The 22,370-nt window shown below is 48.7% G+C and overlaps 1 protein-coding gene and 1 long non-coding RNA gene across 2 annotated transcripts in view; one reads left to right on the top strand and one right to left on the bottom strand.

Annotated features, from left to right (window-relative positions):
• Window positions 1-962: 962 nt before the first annotated feature.
• On the top strand, window positions 963-4,071 carry LOC118912986 (uncharacterized). Its single transcript, XR_005025027.2, has 3 exons — window positions 963-1,435; window positions 1,471-3,510; window positions 3,559-4,071. It is a non-coding gene; the product is annotated as an uncharacterized LOC118912986 (long non-coding RNA).
• Window positions 4,072-4,753: 682 nt separating this feature from the next.
• The window catches only part of MARCO (macrophage receptor with collagenous structure), a 38,832-nt gene continuing 21,215 nt past the window's right edge, over window positions 4,754-22,370 (bottom strand). Inside the window, exons 4-13 of the mRNA XM_057505687.1 lie at window positions 21,862-21,906; window positions 17,700-17,798; window positions 17,557-17,592; window positions 16,979-17,077; window positions 16,823-16,885; window positions 9,112-9,156; window positions 7,966-8,088; window positions 7,398-7,442; window positions 6,735-6,911; window positions 4,754-5,114 (exon numbers count right to left, since the gene is read on the bottom strand). Coding sequence (XP_057361670.1) covers window positions 4,984-5,114; window positions 6,735-6,911; window positions 7,398-7,442; window positions 7,966-8,088; window positions 9,112-9,156; window positions 16,823-16,885; window positions 16,979-17,077; window positions 17,557-17,592; window positions 17,700-17,798; window positions 21,862-21,906 — 863 coding nt within the window. The 3' untranslated portion in view covers window positions 4,754-4,983. The remainder of the gene's footprint in view (window positions 5,115-6,734; window positions 6,912-7,397; window positions 7,443-7,965; window positions 8,089-9,111; window positions 9,157-16,822; window positions 16,886-16,978; window positions 17,078-17,556; window positions 17,593-17,699; window positions 17,799-21,861; window positions 21,907-22,370) is intronic.

Here is a 22,370-nt window from a genome sequence, read left to right as displayed (position 1 = left end):
CATCATGCCCACTTTCCAGATGGACAAGCAGAAACTCAGGTTATGTGACTTCCCCAAAGCCGGACAATTGGTCATTGGTGCTATATCAGATTGAAGTGATTTCTGATATCAAATCCCACCCTCTTTTTAGCTAATGATCTCTAAGCAGCCATGGACACGCTTCCGGATCTCTGGGCTCAGGAGACACCCTGCCAATCAGTGGTGGGAGTCCTGCAGCCTCCCGCCGCAGGGCTGCACCTTCAGGCTCCTCCTCCACTTCCGGTCCAGGCCCTGCACTTCCCGGACCGCACCGGCCAGGACTGAGTGGGGCAGCTGGGACCAGAGCCTGGCCATTACTGTCCAGCACGCAACGCCTCCCAGATGCTCTGCATCTCCCTACAGAGTTGGTGCCTGGTCTGAGGCTCCCCTGCCCAGTCCTGCTCCCTGCACCGTTTATCCTTCACGGGTCTCATCCCCAGGAAATCTCTCTTGCTCTCAACTCTGTCGCAGTGTTTGCCGCCCAGAGGGCCCACAGCACCACATCCTAGTCCATTCTGCAACTCCGAGCACAGATGCGAGGGCCTGAGAAGGGCCATCTACCTGGTGCAGAGTGCTCAGTGGGGCAACTTGTTGGGGAGGCGCGTGGGGCAAGGCATGATGGATGAAGGGTCTTAAGGATCCTAATAACTAGCGCTGAGCAAGGCACCACGGTAAATGCTTTCTTTTTACTTATCATTTCAACGAATCCTCACAAGAACTCTGAGAGGAAGGAACTATTACTGTCTCAATTTTTCAGGCAAGGAAACCAGGGTCCAGAGAGTTTCAATGACTTGGTTGTCCAGATAAAGGCCTGTTATGTAGCAGCACTAGGATTCTCACCCAGGCCGTCTGGCTCTAGGATCTTTGTTCTCAGCTGCATCTTTACAGCTGGATGCTGGGAAACTCTCTGGCCTTGTCCTGCTGGGCAGGACAGTGATAGCACCCTGCCATCGCTGTCCCACCCAGCCCATCTGCTCAGCTCCGGCATCTGTCCTGCAGGTCACAGCATCTCCAGGAAGGGGAAGCATGAGGGAGCAGAATTGTTTCAAGAGGATGACTATGTCTTCCAGAGATCAGGAGATCGTGCCCACCATTCAGGATTCCAGAGGGGCCCTGGATCTACCATTCTCTGGTTTTGAGAATGCTGCCATGCTAATTTTACCAGTTCCTCTTTCACTCCTCTGATCAGCCACAGAGCCAGCATGCCACACTCTGGCCATGTGCTGTGACCCCTATGGTTCTGAAGGGGAAGTTCCCTCAGTTTAGCTCAGCTTGAGGGCTTATCAGAGGAATCCCCAGCAGAGGTGCAAGCAGAGCTAATTCTCTTTTCTTAATTATTCTGGTATCAGACAGACCTAGGTTCGAATCCCCCTCTGTCTCTTACTACCTGTCTCTTCAGTCAAGTTAATGCTATCAGGTAGTTATTACTGTCAGTCAAGTTAATGCTATCAGGTAGTTATTACTGTATAAAAAACCACCCCACTCATGTAGTTGTAGATTAATGATATAAAAAAAAATCACCCCAACCCCTAGTTACTTTAAGCCACAACCATCTATGAGGTTCATGAGTTTATGGATTGTGCAAGTAGTTTTTTGGATGTGGGTCAGTCCTGCCCAATCTCAGCTGGGCTCACTAATGTGACTGTGGCCAGCTGTAGGCCGGCTGACAGAGGGTGGCCTCCAGTGGGGCAGCTGGGCCCTGCTGCATAAGCTCACTCATCTTCCAGCACGCTGGCCTGGACTTGTTTCCATAATATGGCTGGAATTCCAAGAGAGAGAGTGAAAGATCAACAGACCTGGCTTCTGAAGATAAGAGCTGCAGAGTCGCATTGCAGAGACCATGAAGATAAGGGTGGTGAACTGGAGCCAACACACCATATCATTTAACCTGTCTGATCCTCAGTTTGCTCATTTATAAGTTGAGAATAATGTGACTTGTATTATGTGATACTCGGGTGTTCTGTGTCCTTCCAGGGGATGGCCAGTCAGGGGCTGCCATGAGAAGGGGCACAGGAGAGATGTGGGAAAGCAAAGTTCATTATACTCATAGGTCCTGTAGAGACAGAGTCAGTGCAGGCTGAGAGGGGTTTATAAGGAGAGAATACCAAGGAGAGAATACTGGCTGAGTGCAGCCCCATGGGCAAAGGCCTTAACTGGGGGTCAGGTTGGGGTACACAAGCAAAAGGTAAAAGAAGATTTCATTGGTGTGTCTTTGTGTCACTAGGTCATGGTCATGGAGGGCGTGTAGTAAGGCGAACTTGTGTCACGGGCCCACCTTATCACACTGGTGTACCTGGTCCCCTGGACTGGAGGCTCATAGCCTGTTTGTGGGGATGTTGAGGCAGCAGGAAGATCTGACCTTCTAAAATTTACAATACATATAGTGAAACTTGGTCCCATGATTTTGTTTTGAAAGCTAATCTTAAAAAATCTAACAGGCCTGGGACTAGATTTGCCTTTGGAGAAAACCATTCCCTCGTATCAGGGAGAGTGTTTGAGTGGGAGGTCTTCAGTCCCAATAATCAGAGGATGATGCATAATAAGGATGCACCTCCTGTCTGAGCAGAGACTACGAGACAATCCTGGAACAGAGAAGCGAGCTGCTTTGCTTAGTTTAGCATTCCCACATTCCTTTATTTGTTCATGAATTCATTCATTTATTCAGAGAGTCAATCATAAAACATGTATCAAGAGCCTGTTATGTAAGAGACTTTTTAGGAGAGAAACTTCATGAGCAAAGCCCTGGAGGTAATAGGAAAGGGAACATCAAGGTGGCTGGAGGATTGTGTGAGATGTATCTTCAGGGGCTCTTCCTTGTAAGCCATGTGATGAGTTTGGCCCATGGCCTAAAGGAATACAGAGCCATTGAAGGCTTTAAGCAGGGAATGGCTTGGTTAGCTTTGTCATTTCTAAAGCTCTCTCAGGCTACTGTGTGGCAAATGAACAGGTGGTTGGTGGCATGTAGTGGAGGGAAGGGACTAACTAGGTGATGTTCCAAGCATCTATGCCATTGGTGCTAATGGCCTGGCTCACCATGATGGCAGAGATAGAACTGGATGGACTGGAGAGACATTTGGGAGCTAGAATTAGTGAGACTTGCTGCATGGTGAGAGAGAGGAAAAGGAAAGGAAGGACTGGTGTTTGACATTCGGTTTCTGTTTTGGACACTGGATGGAAGAACCCACTGGCTGAGATGGAGAACCCAGGAGGGACAGAAGATGAATCAAGCTTTAGCTGCCTGACCTTTGAGGAACCCATGTGGAGGCAGCTGGTAAACAGATACAATCAGAGCTCTGGAGAAAGGTGTACTTTCAAAGTACAGATTGGAGAGTCAAGCTAAGACATGAGAACCAAAGCCCGGAAAGGGAAGTGCTGGGTGTGGCCAAGCCACAGTAGCATCTCTGAGCTTCCTTGCTGTTGGGGAGGGATGGTCCATCCTCTCTGCAAGGATTTTGACTATTTTGTTCCTATAAACAGTTGTTTGTTCCTGGGGTAGTGTGTGTGTGTGTGTGTGTGTGTGTGTGTGTGTGTGAGAGAGAGAGAGAGAGAGAGAGAGACAGAGAGAGACAGAGAGACAGAGACAGAGAGAAAGAGAGAAAGACAAAGAGAGAGATAGAGAAAGCACATGGTTTTGGCCAGCACATCCTTAAGGATGGTGGAAGTGGTGCCTAGGCAGGAACCGATCCCACACTGCATCATTCTTGAAGGACACAATTCCTGAGACAGAAAATGCAGACTGGGGGAGCTGGGCCTGTGACTGCCAGGGAGGACCTCCAGCTCTATTTCTGTCTCCTCATTTCCTTTTCCCCCATCCACCAATGAGGGGCTGTCACCACAAGCGCAGCTCAGACCTCCCTCACTTAAACCACTATGATCAAGTCAGCCAGGCTTGGCTTTCAATAAGCTACAAGGAAAAAATTAGAAAACTGTTTCTTCTTTCAACTCTATTTTCATGGCTATCATGTTCTAAAGAGGCTCAGGAAATCAGCTTTGAGCTTCCAATGTGAGAGATGTTTCAGACAGTATCTGTCCTTGGGCAAAAAACCTTCTTGGGAGATAAGAAACAGACAACAAGATTAGAGAGATAAAGAGGTGCTGATAAGGCACATTAGTTACATATTTGCAAAAATCATATCCGAGAACCCCTGATACGACTTAAAATGTTTTCTTTCCTCCCTGACCCACCACTTCTCCACCCCAGTATGCCAAAAAAGGTAAATGATTATATAGAGTTTTCTGCCAAATTAAAACAGCCAGCTTCCAAATGCCCCTCCCACACCCCTTCCCCGTGAAGGTCCACAGCTCTTCTGTCCCCCGGCATCTCTGACCCTGGTGCAATGACTGTGCAGCTGCAGCCTCAGAAAGTGCATGTTGGGTTCTGGGTGCTGGTTGAGGACTTGAGGGAGGAAGTGCTGAGGTCCTGGTGGAGGTTAAGCAGCAGCTGCTGCATCTCCCAGCCCTTCCACTGTTCCTCCTAGGTTCTAACCTTGGCTCTATCATTTACAAGTGATCCTGGGCAATTTTCCTAATGTCCTGAGACTGATCTCCTCACAGGTGGAGTGTGAATGATGATACCTGAAAGTCACATTACACATGCATCTCACCCTCCCAGGTTCAGCATTCACGGAAACCATCTACAAAGCCTGAAGAGAGAGAGGAAGCATGTGATGCATGCAGAGAGTGTATATCCTAGGAAAACCATGAAAAGGTACAGGGAAGCCAAGTTGCTCAGAGCAAGGGCTTTAACTTCTTGGTTTAATTCGGTTGGTCAATCAGTAATGGTGATTGCAGCCACAGCCAGTGACCTTGCCACATAGCACTTTGAGCTTTATTAGTGATGGCATGACAGAGGCTGCTCACCCCCTCCCAGGGAACACCTCAGAGAACGCTGGCCTTCCCCCAAGTGGACTGAGTGTCTTTGCCTGCAGACACCTTGGAAGCAGAGTGTTAAAGAGCTGTGCAAGGTCAGCTGCAGTCCACACCAGCATCCTCACTGTGGTTGCAGTTGTGAGAGCCCCAGTCACTCTTATTGCAGGTCCACAGGGTGTCCTCTGTCCCTTGACATGCGACATCATCCAGCCAGATATTCCCGGTGCCTGGATACAGAGGTAGCAAGGAGGGAGAGAAGAGTAGGGGTTCAGGTCAAAACAGAGCAGCCCGTCTGTCTGGCTTCCTACTGGGGGCCCCTACTAGGGGTAACCTGCCACTTTCTCTCCGTTCCACTCAGGCCCAAGGTGCTGACACTGGGCTGCTCTCCATGAATGATTCTGCCTGCATTCTGTTCTCTACTCTTTGATAACAAAAGTCTTATCCAAGTATTTATACTTAATCGATGCACTTCTTAAAATCTCCTCCTCTCTTTCCTATTAATTCACTACAGCCATATCCATCTTCTTCAAATACCTTTTTAACTAGGCCAGTCCTAGGCTCTAAAGCATCATGCATTCTTCTACCCCACTCCCTCCTGATATAACTGAGAGGAGATCAAGAGCTCAGAGGAAAACAATTGGATTACAGGCGATCCCTGATTTATGACAGTTTGATATGATTTTACTTTATGATGGTGAGAAAGCAATACACATTCAGTAGAAACTGTACTTCGAATTTTGAGTTCTGATCTTTTCCTAGGGTAATGATATACAGTCCAATCCTTTCTCATGCTGCTGGGCGGCAGCAGTGAGCCACAGCTCCCAGTCAGCCGCATGGTCATGAGGTCAACGACATACACGCTCACAACCATCTGCACCCCTACAACAGTTCTGTTTTTCACTTCCAGTGCAGGATTCAGTCAATTACATGAGCAGTTCAATACTTTATAATAAAATAGGCTTTGTGTTAGACGATTTTGCCAACTGTAGGCTACTGTAAGTTTTCTGAGCATGTTTAGGGTGGGCTGGGCTAAGCTGTGGTGCTCAGTAGGTTATGTGTATTACATGCATTTTCAACTTATGATGGGTTTATACAGATGTAACCACAGGAGGATCTGTATTTGATTATAGTAATTTACACTATAGTGTGACAAACTATGTAGGCCTAATCTATACAAGGAAAATGCCTATTTTAAAGGTGTTTTAGAATCCACTGAGCTCAGATTAAGAAGTAGATATGCACTTTGGGGTGGAGTAAGAACAGAGAGCATTAGAGGATGGGAGCAGTAGCAAGGTGCTTATCATCCCTGCCAGCTCAGCTATTACAGCCAAAAGGTTTTCTCAGCCTGGGGATGTAACTTCTTTGTTGAAAGTTGGAACCTTTTGTTGAAAGACACAGGCTGAGTCTTTAGCTGCCCAGGGCATCTTTCCAGAACTGATTTCAGAAGCTCCCACTCTGTTTTGTTTTCTCTTCCCTTCATACCTTCTCCTTAAAGATGATCACAGCCCAGTCGTTTGGTTTCCAGATAGCTGGAATGAACACCTAGCTGCCTGTCCTGCCAGGTCTGAGGACATTGACCCAAGCCAGGCCATCCAGAACCCCAACCAAGTCTTTGCTGTCACTGTCGGCGAAGAGAGGCCACCTTTCTCCTGGTCATCTTCCCCCAGACTGGAAGGATGTCAGCTTGAGGCCCTGAGCTGCAGACACTCTCCAGTTGCTTGAACCCATCATTTTCTTTTCATTCAAATCACGTTGAGTCACTTGCAACCAAAGGGTGCCAACACCCCAAGGGAGAGAAAGCCCATGTCAGGGCACCTCAAGGTGAGAGGCTCCCGGTGCGGACTTACCAGCTCCCACGCCGGTAAGGGCTCTTCCTGCAGAGTAACCCAGCATGCGGCAGAAGACCGTGGCATCCAGACTGTCCCACCCATCATCGCAAATGGTGCCCCAGGCACCGTTATAGTAAATTTCAGCCCGGCCTCGGTTCCTGGTGCCAATAATCCTGACAGATGCGAAGCCTGAGCCTGGGTGGAAGCACACATGGGTGAGGGGAGGAAAGCACCCCAGGGCTTGTGCGAATGCAGCCACTGCTTCTCCATGTTTGAAAGTTCTATAGTTAGGCAAAAGAAACCCGCCTACTTGGCTGTCCCCAAAGCCAGGAGGGTCCCACATTATGGCGCCAACACGGGGCCATGGGGAGGGGACCTGCGGGCTGATCTTGCAAATCCGGCTGACCACATCTTGCGTTGTGTTATAGAGAGAAAAAACAGAAAAGTTGAGAGAAAAAGGAAGAAAGGGAAGAAGGAGAGGGGGGAAAAGAGGAGAGAAGGAAGGAGGGAGGCAGGCAGGCAGTAGTGTGGCTGTGTTCCTGGCAGGCTCCTTCAAGGGAGGGGCCTAAGAGTTCTTCCCCCAGATGAGGAATTTCTGTGAGAACCAAAACCTCCCCTGACACCATGCACACCCTTTTCAAGTATAGCATTGACTCTAAAGAGACTAGAAATAGCAATTACCTTTTTGACCTTTTTCTCCCTTTATTCCTTGTGGCCCAGGAGATCCTGTCATGAGGAGTAAAACCACACAGTTTGAAGGAAGCCAAGCCAGGATCCCCTCACCCTCCTTTGCCAGCAGTGAGGAGGAGGGCAGGGGAGTGGGGAGGTGGCCACATTATCTCCTCCAGCCTTGCTGGTGACCTGGGGGCTAGGTGTGCCATGGGCACCAATGGTCGAGCAGCAAGAAATGGGCCTAAGCTATAGCAGAATTAAGCTATATTAGCCAGAGACTCTTAACAGGTAAGAGACATGGAATCAGAGGCATCTTCTTCATTGGAAAGACACAGTTGGTCATAGAAACTGGAGTGGCAGGGGACCTGCTGGGCAAGGGGAAGCACATGTTCTGTGTCTGCCCATCTGAGTGCCCAGCTGTGACTGTTCATTCTGTATGCTCCATGCCAAGGGCAATCCCAGCTCAGTACTTGTCCATTGAACCAGCATACCTCTACCCTTCTAGTTCGGGATACTCCCAAACCCCTTACAACAGGGCCTCCCCTCAGAACCCACAAATCAGAAGCAAAGCCTTTACCTTTCACTCCTAGTTCTCCCTTTTGGCCGCCTGGTCCAGGGGCACCCTTGGGGCCTGCCAGGCCTGGGCTCCCCTTTTCTCCTTTCATGCCTGCAGGGCCCAGAGAGGAGAGAGACCACCTCCCTCAGATGCTTTGCTCTGCTGTCCAAAGGGGGCCAAGCACCTTGGTGTCTAATGAATGAGTTGTCCTTAACTCAGACTTCCCCCATGAATGGCTATTTAGTCTGTGTCCTTGGTACAGCTGTAGATGGAGGGGTGTGAGACTCTGATCTCCCAACTCCCCTGTGGCTGGCTGAGAACCTGCAGGTGAAAATGGCTGACAGAATCCCAGCATTTGTTGGTCTTCATTGGACAACATAATTGTGTAGAAGCTCTAGCCACACTGGGAGAACATGATAGAACTTGCGAAGAGTTCCTAGAACTTTCTAGGCCTCCATTTCTCCTTTAGGAAGTTAAAATCGGGATAGAATATCCAGCTCGTGAAGAAGAAAGACTGCTGGAGGAATTTGTCTGAGAATTCGCTTTAGCACTCATTAAGGTAGGGCTGTTGAGGAGACTAGAAACACTGAAACTGCCAGGCAGTGTGACCAGCTACAGACAAGGGCTTAGTAAGCCAAGGATGATAATCACAATCTAATAAACAGAAAAACATAGAAATAAAAAATAAGAAAACAAAACAAAAAAAGAACTTAAAAAAATAGTCTAGTGAGAAACAGCAGGGAGAAGAGGGGGCGGGGCATGGGGAGCCAGTGTGAGATGGAGGTGGACCAGAGCAGACGTGGCGAAGCAGATGGAGGCCTCGGAGCCGGCCTGGGACTCGGAGGGGAAGGCTGCCCAGCTCCAGGGCCTGAGCCACCACCTGACCTCCAGCTGTCCTGGCATTTTTCACACTCCAGCACCCTCAGCCCCTGTCCCTCGCTCCACACCTCGTCAGTCACTGAGTCTTTGTCATCGCCCAGGTTTTCCAGGGGCAGAATTTGAGTCTTAAGTGACAGAGCCCTAGAGTATTAGCCTCAAATGGCTTGGACCCAGGCCACCTTGGGGGAAAGGTTACAGCACCACATTCAAAGTCACCCCAACCAGCCCTCGGAGCACAAGCCTTTCTGCTCAGCATTCTGAGAAATTAAAATGAAGTTGGCCCTTTACCTGGAACTCCTGATTCTCCTTTTGTTCCTTTCTGTCCTTGAAGTCCTAAGATCAAAATACAAGAGAGGGGAGAAGATAATAAAACCTTAGATATTATACGCTTTTAATCTTAGACAACCTCTACCTTTTGTCTGATTAATTCAGATGGAAATATACATTGGTTCTTCACAATTGTTTAAAGCCTCTTTACCAGAGCATAAAAAGAGACAGCCTGCAGATAAATGGGGACACATGTTGGGGTGAAATTGGATGAGTATCAGATGAGTCTGGGTTAGATAGGCAGACAGACCCTAGACTCACAGGCTGGCCTTTTTTGTTCAGGAATAATCTTCAGACTTGGTGCCTAAATCCAATTCCATTCCTTCCTGGTACCTTTTATTGCAAAAGAATTGAGAGATGTTTTGAAAATAAAGTTATCTTTATTTCCAAAAGACTGGAGGGGACTCAGTGGCTACCAAGAGCTTCAGGGGCCCTCACCCAGAGCAGGTGTTCCATATAGCATTTGTTGGTTTATTTCACTGTGGCCTTAGTGTACCTAAAGATTCATGTGGCTATAGGGTCTCCTGTCCAGAAAATGGAAAAATAATCTGCAATCATTGGTGATGATCCTAATTGTAGTTCTAATGTGAAACAACTTCCCTGCCTCCCTCCCTTCCTTCCTGCCTGCCTGACTCCCTTTCACCCACTCATCCCTTTGTTTGCTCACTTTCACAGAAGGCCCACTGTCCCCAGCACCATGCTGGGTCCTTGTGGGATAATAATTTATTAGTTTAGCAACATCATGGTCTCTCGATTTTAAGTGCCAGCACTGATTTTTTTTTTGCAGAGAGACAAGATTCTCCAAGACATTTATGCAAACCTGGGGAAATGAAAGGTCATTATTGACAGTGAAGTAATAGTTACTGGAGGTGACAATGAGGATGCAAACAGCTGTTTATCTGCAGCTGTGCTCATTACCATGCCCTTGACTGGGGTCCCTCCCTGCCACAGGCTCAGCCCTAACCAAAGGCTCACCCCTCAGTGATCACCAGAACCACAGGGAACTCAGTCACCCTCACTGCCAGGGGTAAGTTGGCCCCTGAGGAAGTTCCTATCTTCCCCTTCAATTCCTGACTTTCCTCAGCACCTGCTGTGTGCTGGTCAATGGAGAGCAGGTGAGGGGCCTGGTGGGCCTCTTCAGGACCCCTTCTTGGAATAACAAGCAAGGGGAGGCCTGGATCCCCAGCCTTTCAGATGACTTGCCTAAGGGTGGGCACTGTCTGGGAGCAGGGTCAGAGGTCCCAGGGTCTCTTGGTACCAAGAGATGCAGGAAGCACTGTGAGAGTCTAAGGGGGCAGCTAGCTCAGCCTCTCATTTTAGGGATGGGGACAGGACTGAGGCTCAGAGAGCTTCTTGTAAGGGCTGGAGGTGCCTTTAAGATCAGATGTTGGCTGGCAGTCCCAGCCCACCAGGCCATTAGTGCAAACTCTGGTTCCTCTATTTAGAATGCCTTACTCCTTTGGCTTCCCTGGAGAACGTGGATCAAGCCTGTGAAACCTGCTAACATGGCAGGTGTGGCTGATTGTGAAGCCTTCTGTGGCCTCACCCATGGCTGGCACACTTCCTTGCAAGGCAGTGAAGTGATTACAGTCAGACAGCCTTGCATCCACCTTTGTGACCCTGGGCGAGGTGTCCTCCTCCCTGGGCCTCACTCTTCTCCTCTGAGTCTCCTGAGTCAGCCGTGAGTCTGCATTTGATACTGAACCTCACACCTGGCATTTGTTCAATACACGGTGCCACAAAGACTCCATGAACCCCGTTTGCATGTGTCTGTCTTCCCCCATCCTGTCTCCACTCCCAGAGTGCCTCAGACACTGGGGCTGAAGCCCTTGCATGAGCTCCAGGTTTGCTGCCCAGCAAACCCTGTAAATGTTTTCTGTTGACCTGAGGCTGCTGAAGGTGACAGACATTTCCTCTTTGCTTACCTGTTTCTGAATTGCATGTGTCAAGATTAGGGAGGAGAAGCCACATTTGGAAACATGTCTTTGGTTCTTATTGGATAGAAAAATGGTCCATATCTAGACTCTTGGTCCTCTCTGTCTGCCTCCTGAAAGGTGTCACATTGCAGAAATTCCTATTCTAATAGCCTATCCCTGCAAGCAAGGCTCAGGGACCCCAGACATTGTGACTTCTTACATCCCCCTCCCCAGGAAGTGTGTCTTTCCAGCTATCTCCAAAGCACTGAATGACCTACACCCTGTACAGAGAGGAACCACAGGGAAGCCCCTAATCACTAGGTCAACGGTCCCCTGGGCCTTACACTCCCCGTTTCATTTCTCACACCTTCCTTGACAGCCCCTCATACCCTGAGCACTCAACATCTGCTGCTGCCTACACTGTGCCAGGCTCCTGGCCGGGGGCTTTACACTCACCTCCTTGTTCCTTCTCCCAGTTGCCTTACAAGGTAGTGCCATCTCCCTCTTTACATAGGAGGGAGTCTGCACTTGGAGATGCTGGAGGTTTAGCCAAGTCACACAGGGAACAAGTAGTGAATTTGGGGTTGTGGCCTGTGTTGAGCCTCCCACTGGGTTCTGTAGTTGCCATGCCCCGGCATGCCAGCTCATGCCCTCCTGGAGTTCACTGGGACCAACCGCTTGGTTCCAAAGACACTTGCAGCCTGTCCTGGGCCAGTCCTTGCCCCTAAATGAGTAGTCAAACTAGTGTGTACAGCAGCGGCCCCAGCACACAGCTTGTGCAAAAGCTGTTTGCAGGCTCACCCCAGAAGTTGTTGCTCCACTGGTTCTGGGATAGATCTGAGACTCTACAGCTGAGTGTTGGTTTTGACTTCAAAACTCCCCTCTTCAAGGAGAGGAAATTGGCATTGAGCTTTGTGTGATTTCTCTCCAAGCCTGCCTGGTCTCTAAGAGGGTGGTTGCCAAGTGACTGTGCATTGACTAATTGAGTGAGGGACTGGTAATTCACTATAAACCCAGGCAGCATCCTGACTGAATCAGGGAGAGGGAGAAATGGCTGAAAAATAAGATCTAGAAGAACACGTTGTAAAGCTAAATGGGTAAGTGGATGAATGTCGGGCCTTTCCGTTTGATCACAAGCACATGGGGTTTCCCTGGGTATCACAGACTTATCCAGCTGGGAGGTCCCAAAATATTTATTTGCAAGGTGTTTATCTAGAGAAAGGATTTTCTCCCAAGAAAATCATTTAGTTAGAAAACTTGCCTTCCTACTGCTTATTGTTCAGCTGGTGTTCTGCCAAAAATCTTAGAATGTTCTTGCTCCAGGGTGAAATTCCCTATTTCAAACCCAGAGTGTTGTCAAGCTAGCAGGGACCTGGCTATTACTCTAGACTACTCCTCACATTGCACAGAGCAAGGAAACCAAGGCCCACGGAGGCTAAGTACTGACCCACTGTCATCTAGCTAGTCGGTGGCAAGCCTAAATTGAGACTGGGTCTCCCAACTGATTTAATATAGAAATTTTCAGTATATTAAACAACTTCCTTAAATACCATCCTAGTTTATAGGCTAAGTGCAGCTTGGCAAATTTAGGATTGATTTAATGACTGACAAACTGAACCATGTGGCAAGAAGTAAAATAATGGATAGCAGACCAAAAAACTCTATAAGTGACAATTTAGTAATATGATTTGGTAAAATTTAATAAATTTTTGGACTAGCTCAGTACTTAGATACGGGGAATGGAATTAACAGAAATTATCTTCATGATATAGGGCTTTATTGTTGTTACAGAATATTCTTTGTTGCTTATCTTTAAAATAAAATGTCTTAAAATATAGATAAGAAAACAAATTTCAAGTTATTTGCACTTTGGCTTTGCCTCAAGAACAAAATAAAAGGACACACAAAACTCAGATTCTTGTTATATTTTAGACATGAAGGCAGTTGAGATGCAGGATTTCTGATTGGGTTGGTGTTCTGGAATTTAAGTGCTTTGGCTGCTTCTAACATTATTTCGTGAGGTGGGAATGAAGGAAACAGAAATGCCATGGTTCCAAGTTGAAATGAGTCCTTCCTCATTTCCAAACAAACATGACTTTTCAAAATGGCCATGGGATTTAAAGCTGAATTAGTTTTGTTGTGATTTTATTTTTGTTTTTGCAAAATCAAATGATTTTGCAGTCATTTGAAAAATCTAAGGTAGAAAAAACTGAATTTGGGGGATTTGATAAAACCCTGTTTTGTGAATGGTGAAGGAAATTACCACTGAAGAAAGTTCTGAGTGATAATGCCCTTCTTAATAAACTGTGCAGTTTATCTTACCAACAGAAGGAGGAGTTTCTCCTTCATCATTAATCTGAGATGGAATCTCTCCTTCAAGAGGTGTGAACAAGGGGAAACATTCCACTGGAATTGGTGGTTAGTGACTGTTCCCGACAGCAGGAAGGTTTATTCCATCTACTGTGGAGTGGCGGTGGGGGCGTATGGGGGAGGAGAAAGGCAACTCTGATTTCTCTTGAGTCCTACACTCTGTTATTCTATACAACAAAATCTGGAAAACCACAACTTTGGAATTAGCTCTCAGATTCCATGTATATTAACTGTGAGATCCTGATGGAAAGGTCTGCTCTCTGGGAGACTCTGCTGCCGCGGACGTAAGACAAGGTTGGTGAAACTCAGGTGTGTGGGTAGGTGAACTACGATCCTGGGAGTAAACTCCCAGTCACAGTGACTGACCCAGAGGCATCATTAATAATAAACAGACCTCTTACTTCTTTTCATAACTAATAAATAACAGTGAGATATAGCTGTTACTCAGGTCAAGCCAGTGCACTGAAATTTCACTGTTTTCATCCAATACAGGTAGATAGTGTTTTGAGAGATTAATGATTTTATTTACAAAGTGGAAAATTCATCAGTTTGAAAAACTGTCTTGATGTAATCAAAATTAGGCAGATACTATAGTACCACTAGTTTGGGGAATACCGATGTCCTGGCATTGAAAAGTATGCTTTATCTTCTATGATGAGAAGGTCTGGCTACTGCTCACCGTTCACCCCTCCTTCTCCCACTTCAGAAATCTAAGTTCTCCAAAAGTTCATTAACCTAGGACTTCAGGATGATATATAGACCTGGCTATAATTAGCCACATTATATTTCTATGGGAATTCCCTTCTGAGATGTCCATGTGGACCATCAGCTATTTGATCAAGATAAACATTCGGATTTGTGTGGGAAACATGCAATTTTACATCATTTGTAATGATTACAAGCTCCAAACTGAAAATGTAATTCATCATGTTTGCTTGGTCAGCTGGAATTAAGGAATAACCCTTAGAATTTGCTGGTTGGTGTTCATCGCTAGGCCTGACGGAGGGAGACCCCTGCAGAGGTGCTCAGCAACATCCAAGGGCTGGAGGATGGAGTTGAAATGATTACTAGACTGTGGGCCAAAGGTCTTGGCGCTAAAATGGGGTCTTGGGTAAATAACGAAGAGCCATAATAGGGCCTGAGAGCTTTCGTGTTTCCTTCTAAGAGTGGAAGAAGCTACTGCAGTTTCTGCTGTGATCCTTCTGGGCCTGGGATTGAGGGAGAAGGTATCACTTATCAGAGTGCCCTGATAGGGGTAGGGGACTCTCTCTGGCTGTCTGGGGAGGAAGACAGCATGATAGAGTACGATGGATTAAGGACCTAAGCTTTGGGTCAGCCAAGCCTGGATTGCAACCCTGGCTATGTCTCTTACTGGTTACTTGGCTTTGGGCAAGTGACTGTGAAATTACACTAACAAGAATGCTGATGCCATTGGTTATCACAAAAATGTTCATTGTCAGGAGCTGCTCTTATGATACAAACTCTGGCAGGAGGCATAGTGCAGGATCAGATTCCTAACCCCCCGAGAGTGGGAGACAAAGCTGGGGGCTTGGGGAGTGGGCACAGTGCCCCTTGTAGGTAAAATAATGGTTTACTCCCATATCCTTGCTTAGTCAAGAACCATTAGTCTGGCAATGGTGGGGGGCAGATCAGTTAGGGGAGACTCCCTGTTTGTAACTGAGGGATGAAAGTCAGCATCTCTAAGAAGCCAAGCAGAAAACTCAGGGTCAAGACAGTCTCAGGTCCCCCTAAGATCTGGGACCAAGGAAGATGGAAATATAAAATTAGAAGGAGCCAGCTAACAAGTCAGGGACATCTGAACACCACTCCAAGATGGGGCTTTTCCAGAAGGGAAGAACTTCCTGTTGGCCTTCAGGTAGCATCTACATGGCATCAGGCAGCAGATCTCCTGCCCACCCTGACACATAATCCATGAAAAAGGAACTAGCCCTAAGCTAAGTGGAAGGGGAGGGTAGCAGATGTTAGGGATGATGGTGCCATGGCTCCCAGCCACCTTAAGGAAAGCCCCAAAGGTGCAAGGGCCAGAGTCCAAGGCACACCAGGAGGTGACCCCACTCATCCCTCTGGCCAGAACTCCTCACCTGCCTCCATGTCTGAACCCTAGATCCTGGGGACACCAGCCTATAGAGAAACCCCTCACTCCTCCTTGACTTCACTAGCTCTAGGCTCCTCTTCCCCTCCTCCACATGGCCAAGCTTCACTCATCCTCCAAGATTCAGCTCAAGTTCTACATAATCCCTGCACTGGTCTGCCTTCTGCCCCCCTCCTGCCAGACTGGGGCCACTAGTGAACCTAAAGCATTTAACAGACTTAAGACACATTTGTTTAAGGAATTAATCAATCAATCAATCAGTCAATCTGTTAACCCCTTGACCAATGAGAACTGAGAAGACCTGTCCTGGTATGGATCAGTATATGGCCTGGGGATGAGGGCATCCAGTTTGTTGACACAGCATGACCTTCTGCTCTGGCAGAGGAGGGCACTGTGGCAGGCTGTCCACAGACACCCTAGGCAGATGCCCAGCCCTTCCTCATAACCCTGCACTGCTATAGCCCCTCTGGGCCAGAACCTAGCTTCTGAATGGCATGTGACAGTTCTTTATGCCAAAGCCCACATCAGAGTGTGCTTGACACAGTCTGTCTGCCTGTCTCTTTCACCAACCTGTCTGTCTGAGGGCAGGAACAGGTCTTATGCATCGTGGGGGCCCAACACCCAACACATGGCCCAGATTTTCTAAACTACTGTAGGTGCCCAGATTAATTTAGTGATTGGTTAAAATTGGAGTTATGGCTTATAAAGTATATCACATTGGTTTGATGGTTTAAAACCTTGAATAAGCTGGTACAATGGTTTATAAAGTAAACTAAGTTGACATGACAGTTTGTAACCTAGACTAAGTTGGATGATGGTTTATACACTAGTCTCTGTGAATTGAGTTACTGTGGGTCATTCCTCCCAGTGTGAGTCCCACTGAGAGAATGTGTTAGGGGTTTCTCAAAACCTCCTGCCAGAAGACGGAGCCCCTTGGGACTCCACAGCAGGTCATCAGGAGAGGAGGAAACTATGCACATAGCTGGAAAGCAGGCCAAGAGGCAATGTGGGCGAGGGGTACTACTCTCCTCTGTATGTTGGAGGTTTGATCATAGCACCGGAGGCCTTCCAGGAATCCTAGTAGAGAAGGACAGCCCAGCATCTTAAGTTAAAAAGGTCCTGGCAGAGGAAAGTATCCTCCTTAATTAGGATGTCTCAGGGTCCAGAGCATAGGAGACCCTCTGCCTCCTTCTGATGGGCCCACTGGGAGGCAGTGCACCCCATCTATCCCTGACATCCAGCAACCCACCCACATACCCACACCCTCTGTTACCTGTGTCCCCCTTGCTTCCTTTCACACCATTGGCTCCTGGACTCCCGGGGCTCCCTGGTGGTCCTGTGCAACAGATGCCCCATGGGCCATGAGGGTCGGTCTGTGTGGATCTTCAGACATAACTCCCCACGCCCACCATGGGACTGAGGACCTCACCTGTTAGTCCAATAGAACCAGGGCTGCCAGGCTCACCCTTGGCACCTGGGAGTCCTGCCGTACCTGGAGGGCCTGGAAAACCCTTCACTCCAAGTTGTCCTGAAAGTTAAGTCATGACTGCAAGGCTAGAGGAGGTTGGCAGAGGGCCTGGCTGCCCACCCTCTCAACACATCTTTGTTCTCAGCAATGAGACGTGTACCTCTTAACACCTTATGTGTTCCCTGGGCAGCTATAAACATCTGTCTTTAGAAGCCATGAACTTGTCCTTTTAGTGGCAGGAAAATTACAGTTTCTGTAATTTACTAATATTTTCCACTCATGCTGCAGAGTTTGGGGCTTATGGACTTACTAGGAGCTCTGGATGTTCAGCTCCACCATCCCCCTGGGCAACAAAGGAGGGTGACACTCTAAAGAAGAATATCAACTAATCCTGCTGCTCTGTTCCTCTTAGGAGAGGCCAGGTTTTAGGAAACCCGGATAGTCTAGGTTAATACCACAATGAAATAAAAGACAGGGGAGCCATGTCCTGCCCAGGGACAGTGGTAGCAGGATGTTACCTTGATTTCCACAGTTCTTACCTTGATCACCTTTGATTCCAGGATTTCCAGCCACACCTAAAATGAGGAAGGACTTTTAGGGCTTTTTTTTCCCCTTTAGCTCAGCGTACCAGGAAAAAAGGGAACACATAGAGGCCAGTGGACCTGACCATGCAGCCTCTTACCTGGGGAGCCTGGATCCCCTGAGTCGCCTTTACTTCCCTGAGCTCCAGGGTGTCCCATGGCCCCTGTGTCTCCTTTGGTGCCCTTCTCCCCCTTGCTTCCTGAAAATCCAAGGGGTCATGATCATGTATGGGAGGAGGGCAAACCTGGCCACCAGATCCCACTCTGACACTTCCCATCCCACCCGAATTCTAAACTTAGACTTCTTGAGCTCCTACTTGGTGCTCATAATATTTGGAAGGTATGATGGTTGCCCTCAAGGAGCATGCCACCTTGTCCCTGAGACAAGACATAAACTCATGAAATGTGGCCAAGGGGACCTGGCCTGGCTGAGGGGCAGCAGAAGGCCTGGAAGCCAGGCTCTGGGGCTCTGGTCAGTGCCCTGGTCCCCGTGGGAGGGACCACAGCTCAGACTCAAGCCATGCTGCCTGGCTCATTGTAGTGTCATTTGCATTTGGGGAATTTATTTTTTAAGCCTCCTACACCAAAATCTGAATATTCCAGAAAACAGATCCCAGATGCTGAGAATATAACTTTGAGGAACTGATGGAGAGAAAAACATTGTAGCACACTGTACTTCTGCCAGCAGTTCAGCCATGGGCTAGCCTGATGCCCAAGGTTTCAAGTTTTCCACTTGTCATCAGCATTCGAGGTGCATCCCAGCCTATCCTCTCCTCGGTCCTCCGTCGCTCCCTCCTCCTTTCTGCCGCTGCTTGGTGCATATCAATTGAGGGAGGCTCTTCACAAGGCAGGACTCGGCAACCCTTTCTCAAACTGTAAGGAGAGGGCTGCCCAGCCCTTGCCAGCCGCACCACGCAGGGTCTGCCCATCAGTAACCCACTGGCTTGGCGGGTATTCAGGAAGCTGGGGAAGTCCAAGTCCCATTGGAGCAGCTCTGGAGCTCAGGCCCTGGGACTGGTTTTCTGGGTTGGAATCTGGTTAAAAGGCTCCACTTAATTAGCTTCCTAGAGTTCAGAAGGATGCAGGCCTTCTCTTGTGAATTGGGAAAGTTGACAAAATGGTCTGAAGCCCAGAGAAAGAAACATGTGTCATTCAAACCTTTCTGAGTCTAAGCTTGGAGTGATGTCAGGGCCAAGGCTTGGGAATTAGATTCAATGAGAATGTTTGGATCCCTGAAGGAGGACTATTCCTTGGCGGGAAACAAAACAACCATAAGACCTGGGTCGCAGGTGAGACCTCATGTCACCTCAGATATAAGCAGCAAAGTAGGTCCTTCTTGGCCATGCAGAGGGTTCACTTTGGCAGAAGGGCCCAATGGCACTTGTTAGAAGGGACCAAGAGTTATTTCCCTGAGGGAGTTTGTTGGTGCCCTCTTGCTCTGGGCCAGCCAGGTCAGACCGTGATGTTATGGCAGTTGCTCGGCTGCCTGAAGGTTTTTGAGCAGGGTCTGGGACAGAGTGGTCTGTATGGCTGTAACTTCCATGTTTCCATCAGAAGGGACAACTTGGGGAAGCGGGGCTATGTTAGTAAAAGGGCCAGAATCTGGATCCAACTGACGAATCACTGCTGGGTCTGACTTTAGAACATTCCCATCACAGCTGGAGGTGAAGTGAGGAAAATAAATGTGTCTCCTGAACTTCACTTCCATGGCATTACCCATCTGCTGAGGCCAAGAACAGAGAATCTCAGTACCACTGGGCAGGTCTCCCTTGGTTGGCTAGCCCTGTCTCTGCCGGCAGTAGATTGGGCAAGCAGTGAGTAAGAGACATCTTGTGATCATGGGAAAGGAAATTTGAGGAGAGAAAGGGGAGGTTGGAGTCCTGACTTCTGAAGAATCAAAACCATTGCATTTCTGCTTGCCACTTGCAGCATTTCCAGGTCTGAGTCTGCGTGTGGATTTGCTGCCTCGGTGTATGGCAGTGGGTAAGCGTGGGATGGGACACAGTATGGCTCAGACTCCACATGGCTGCCTTGACAAAGTCTGGGCCTCCCTTCCTCATTGCAAAGGGACCGCAGAGGACCACCTTTGGGATCATCCTCAAAGTCAACTGTCCAGCTGGCTGCTGGTGCAAGGGCCCTGCCTTCAGTCCCACCAAGGAGGGTTCCACACACATCCTTCCTCCCTGGCAGGGGTTACCCCCTGACACCTGAGTCTGCCCACTCTTACCTTACCTCAGGGAAACTGGTTCCTGAAACCTTTCCCCATGGGTCCTCATTCTTCTTCTGGGCACCACCAGAGCGAGTTTATTTTCTCTTCCACAAGGGCCTTTCTGTTTTTTGAGGCTGGCTGACACAGCCCTTTAAGGGCTCTCTTCCTGAGAGCAAGCATCTGTAGTTTCTTATAAATAATTCCTATTTGCTGATACAGTATCACACATCTTATGTCTTATATTCCTGTTGTAATTAATCCTCATTGAAGGCTGCTATTATTATTGTCCCCCTTTTATAGGTGAGTAACCTGAGAGTCAGAGAGGTTGAGTCATTTTCCCAAGGTCACACAGCTAGTGAACCATATTAGAACTGAGGTCTGTCTGATCTTGGAACTGAAGTCCTTCCCTTCTACCTTATAAGATTGTTAACACTACTACTAATAATGGTTTCCATTTATTTAGTACCTACCATGTGGCAGACAGATTAAAATATAATCTCTAACTCTTATTACTATTCTGCTAGGTATGTATAATTCAATTATTATTATTTTAATTTAATTACCATTCTTCTCTGAATTGAAGAAATTAAATCTCAGTAGTTTTAGTAATATGCCTGGTGACACAGGTGAGCAGGAGCAGAGTGGGGATGGCAGCCAAGACTGCTAGTGCCACTGCCACAGGAGGGACCCTCAAGAGGCCAGGAGACAAGATCATGGCCAGAGCCCTCAGGCAGTGCCTCTCACTGGGCCCCCCAAACTGCCAGGGTCAGAATCATCTGGGGCCTTTGAAACAGAATCTCGGGTCTGACCTGCATTTTGAACAAGTACCCCACATGGTTCTCATCTATGGCCCACAGCTTGAAAGCATTGCTCTAGAGATGGTACCTGCCATCAAGGGGGAATTCTAGATACCTGAAGTCCCGCTTCTAGAGTCCCCATTTTGCCTCACTGCCAGCAGTCTCCCTCCTTCCCCAGGCCCATCTCAGGCCCCCACTTTTGTCCCTCACACTTCTCTCCTCTGAGCTCCTAGCCCTGCCTGTATCCCCACCTGTCATAAGTTGGCCTGGCATGAAACTGTTCCCCCCACATTGCTCTTAGCTTTAGCTTTCCTGTCCTTTGCTCGCCTCACATCAGGGAGCTGTGTGTTCTCCTGGGATGCCTGCAGGTGGAGCACAGCCATGCCCTCTGTGGGCACTGAAGAGGCACAACTGTGCAGAGTGGGGGCCCGGCCCCTGCCGGTCATAGAGCAGTAGACTCATTTGGATCCCTCCCATAAAATTCCTTCCAAAGATGGGCTCTTCAAGAAAGGTGTTCCCTCCTCACAAGTCCTCTTCTGTAACAGGTGGAGCATTCTTTCTGCCTCTGGGGCCTGGCGGGTAGAGGCTGGGTCACTCTAGCTCCTTGTACACCCCATCTGCTCTCTCTAGTAATGTCTAACCGTCTTTGCATCTTCACATCTGAACAGTGTCCTCCCGTTCGGGGATTTGGAGTTTGGAGGGTTTGAGCGGAGAGTGCAGTTGAGTGACCCAGTCCACGGGTTCTGACATTCGGTGGCAGCCGGGGTCCCTACTTTCTGCACCCAGCCAGGCCGGGGACTTTCATAAGGCAGCTGGGCTGAGGCTACAGCCTAAAAGGCACCATCATGGACTTTTATTCATTATTTCTAATCTTCTAGTGACCCTCTACAGTGTTTTTGTCTCCATTTTACAACAAAGAAACTAAGAAAGGTGAGGGAATGTTCTCAAGGTCACAGAGCTAGTCCATAATGGGGTCGAATGTGCCAAGCCCCTGCTGGACCAGTGAGCTCTCCCATGAGCTGCTCCCAGACTTGAGATCCCAGCACCAGGAGTAGATGGGAGCACCCAGCTCTGCCTCCCTTCCAGGGATGCAGGGTGCTTCCTAGCACCCTGGCCCAGTCAGGGTCTTGCATGGCTGGCTGCCTCACACACACCCCACCGGGTGCTTAGGCTCTGGAGTGGGTCTGTGCACAGCCCTTCACAGCCTCTGAGGAGGCCTGCTGTGTACACCAGTGCACACACCCAGCCCCTACTCACCTGCTTGTCCCTTGATTCCTGGTGGACCTTGAGGTCCTGGTGGACCTGGACAAGGAGGAGAAAAGGAAAATTGGGCCAGAAGATAGAGGCAGGCAGCGGTGGCTCCATCGTGTCCCTTGGTCCCCTGCTGAGTGGGGGAGGCCGGGCCTCCCAAGGGTCCTTTGACCTGGGAGACATGAGGAAGAGGAGCAGGGACACCAGCGAGCTGACCAACAGGGTGGGTGACAGTGCCACTCGCTCCACGGTATTCATTCAACAAGCTGTTGCTAAGAGCCAGGGCAAACTAAGAAAGGAAAGAAAAGACAGAGCACCTTCTTTCAAGACGCCCCCAGCCTGGCAGGCCTGGACACTTGTGCAGATGATGTCTTCTGGGGAAGGCTGAGTCGGACGGACCTGGGTTCCAGCAGGAGCACTGTCAGCTGGGTGACCGTGTGACCATCGCCACATTGCTCAGAGCCTCACTCCCTCGCTGCTGACATGGGCTGACATGCTGGTCACACAGGACCATC

Source organism: Manis pentadactyla, chromosome 8 (assembly GCF_030020395.1).
Source record: "Manis pentadactyla isolate mManPen7 chromosome 8, mManPen7.hap1, whole genome shotgun sequence".
Lineage (NCBI taxonomy): Eukaryota > Metazoa > Chordata > Mammalia > Pholidota > Manidae > Manis > Manis pentadactyla.
This window is presented reverse-complemented; position numbering and strand designations above follow the sequence as displayed.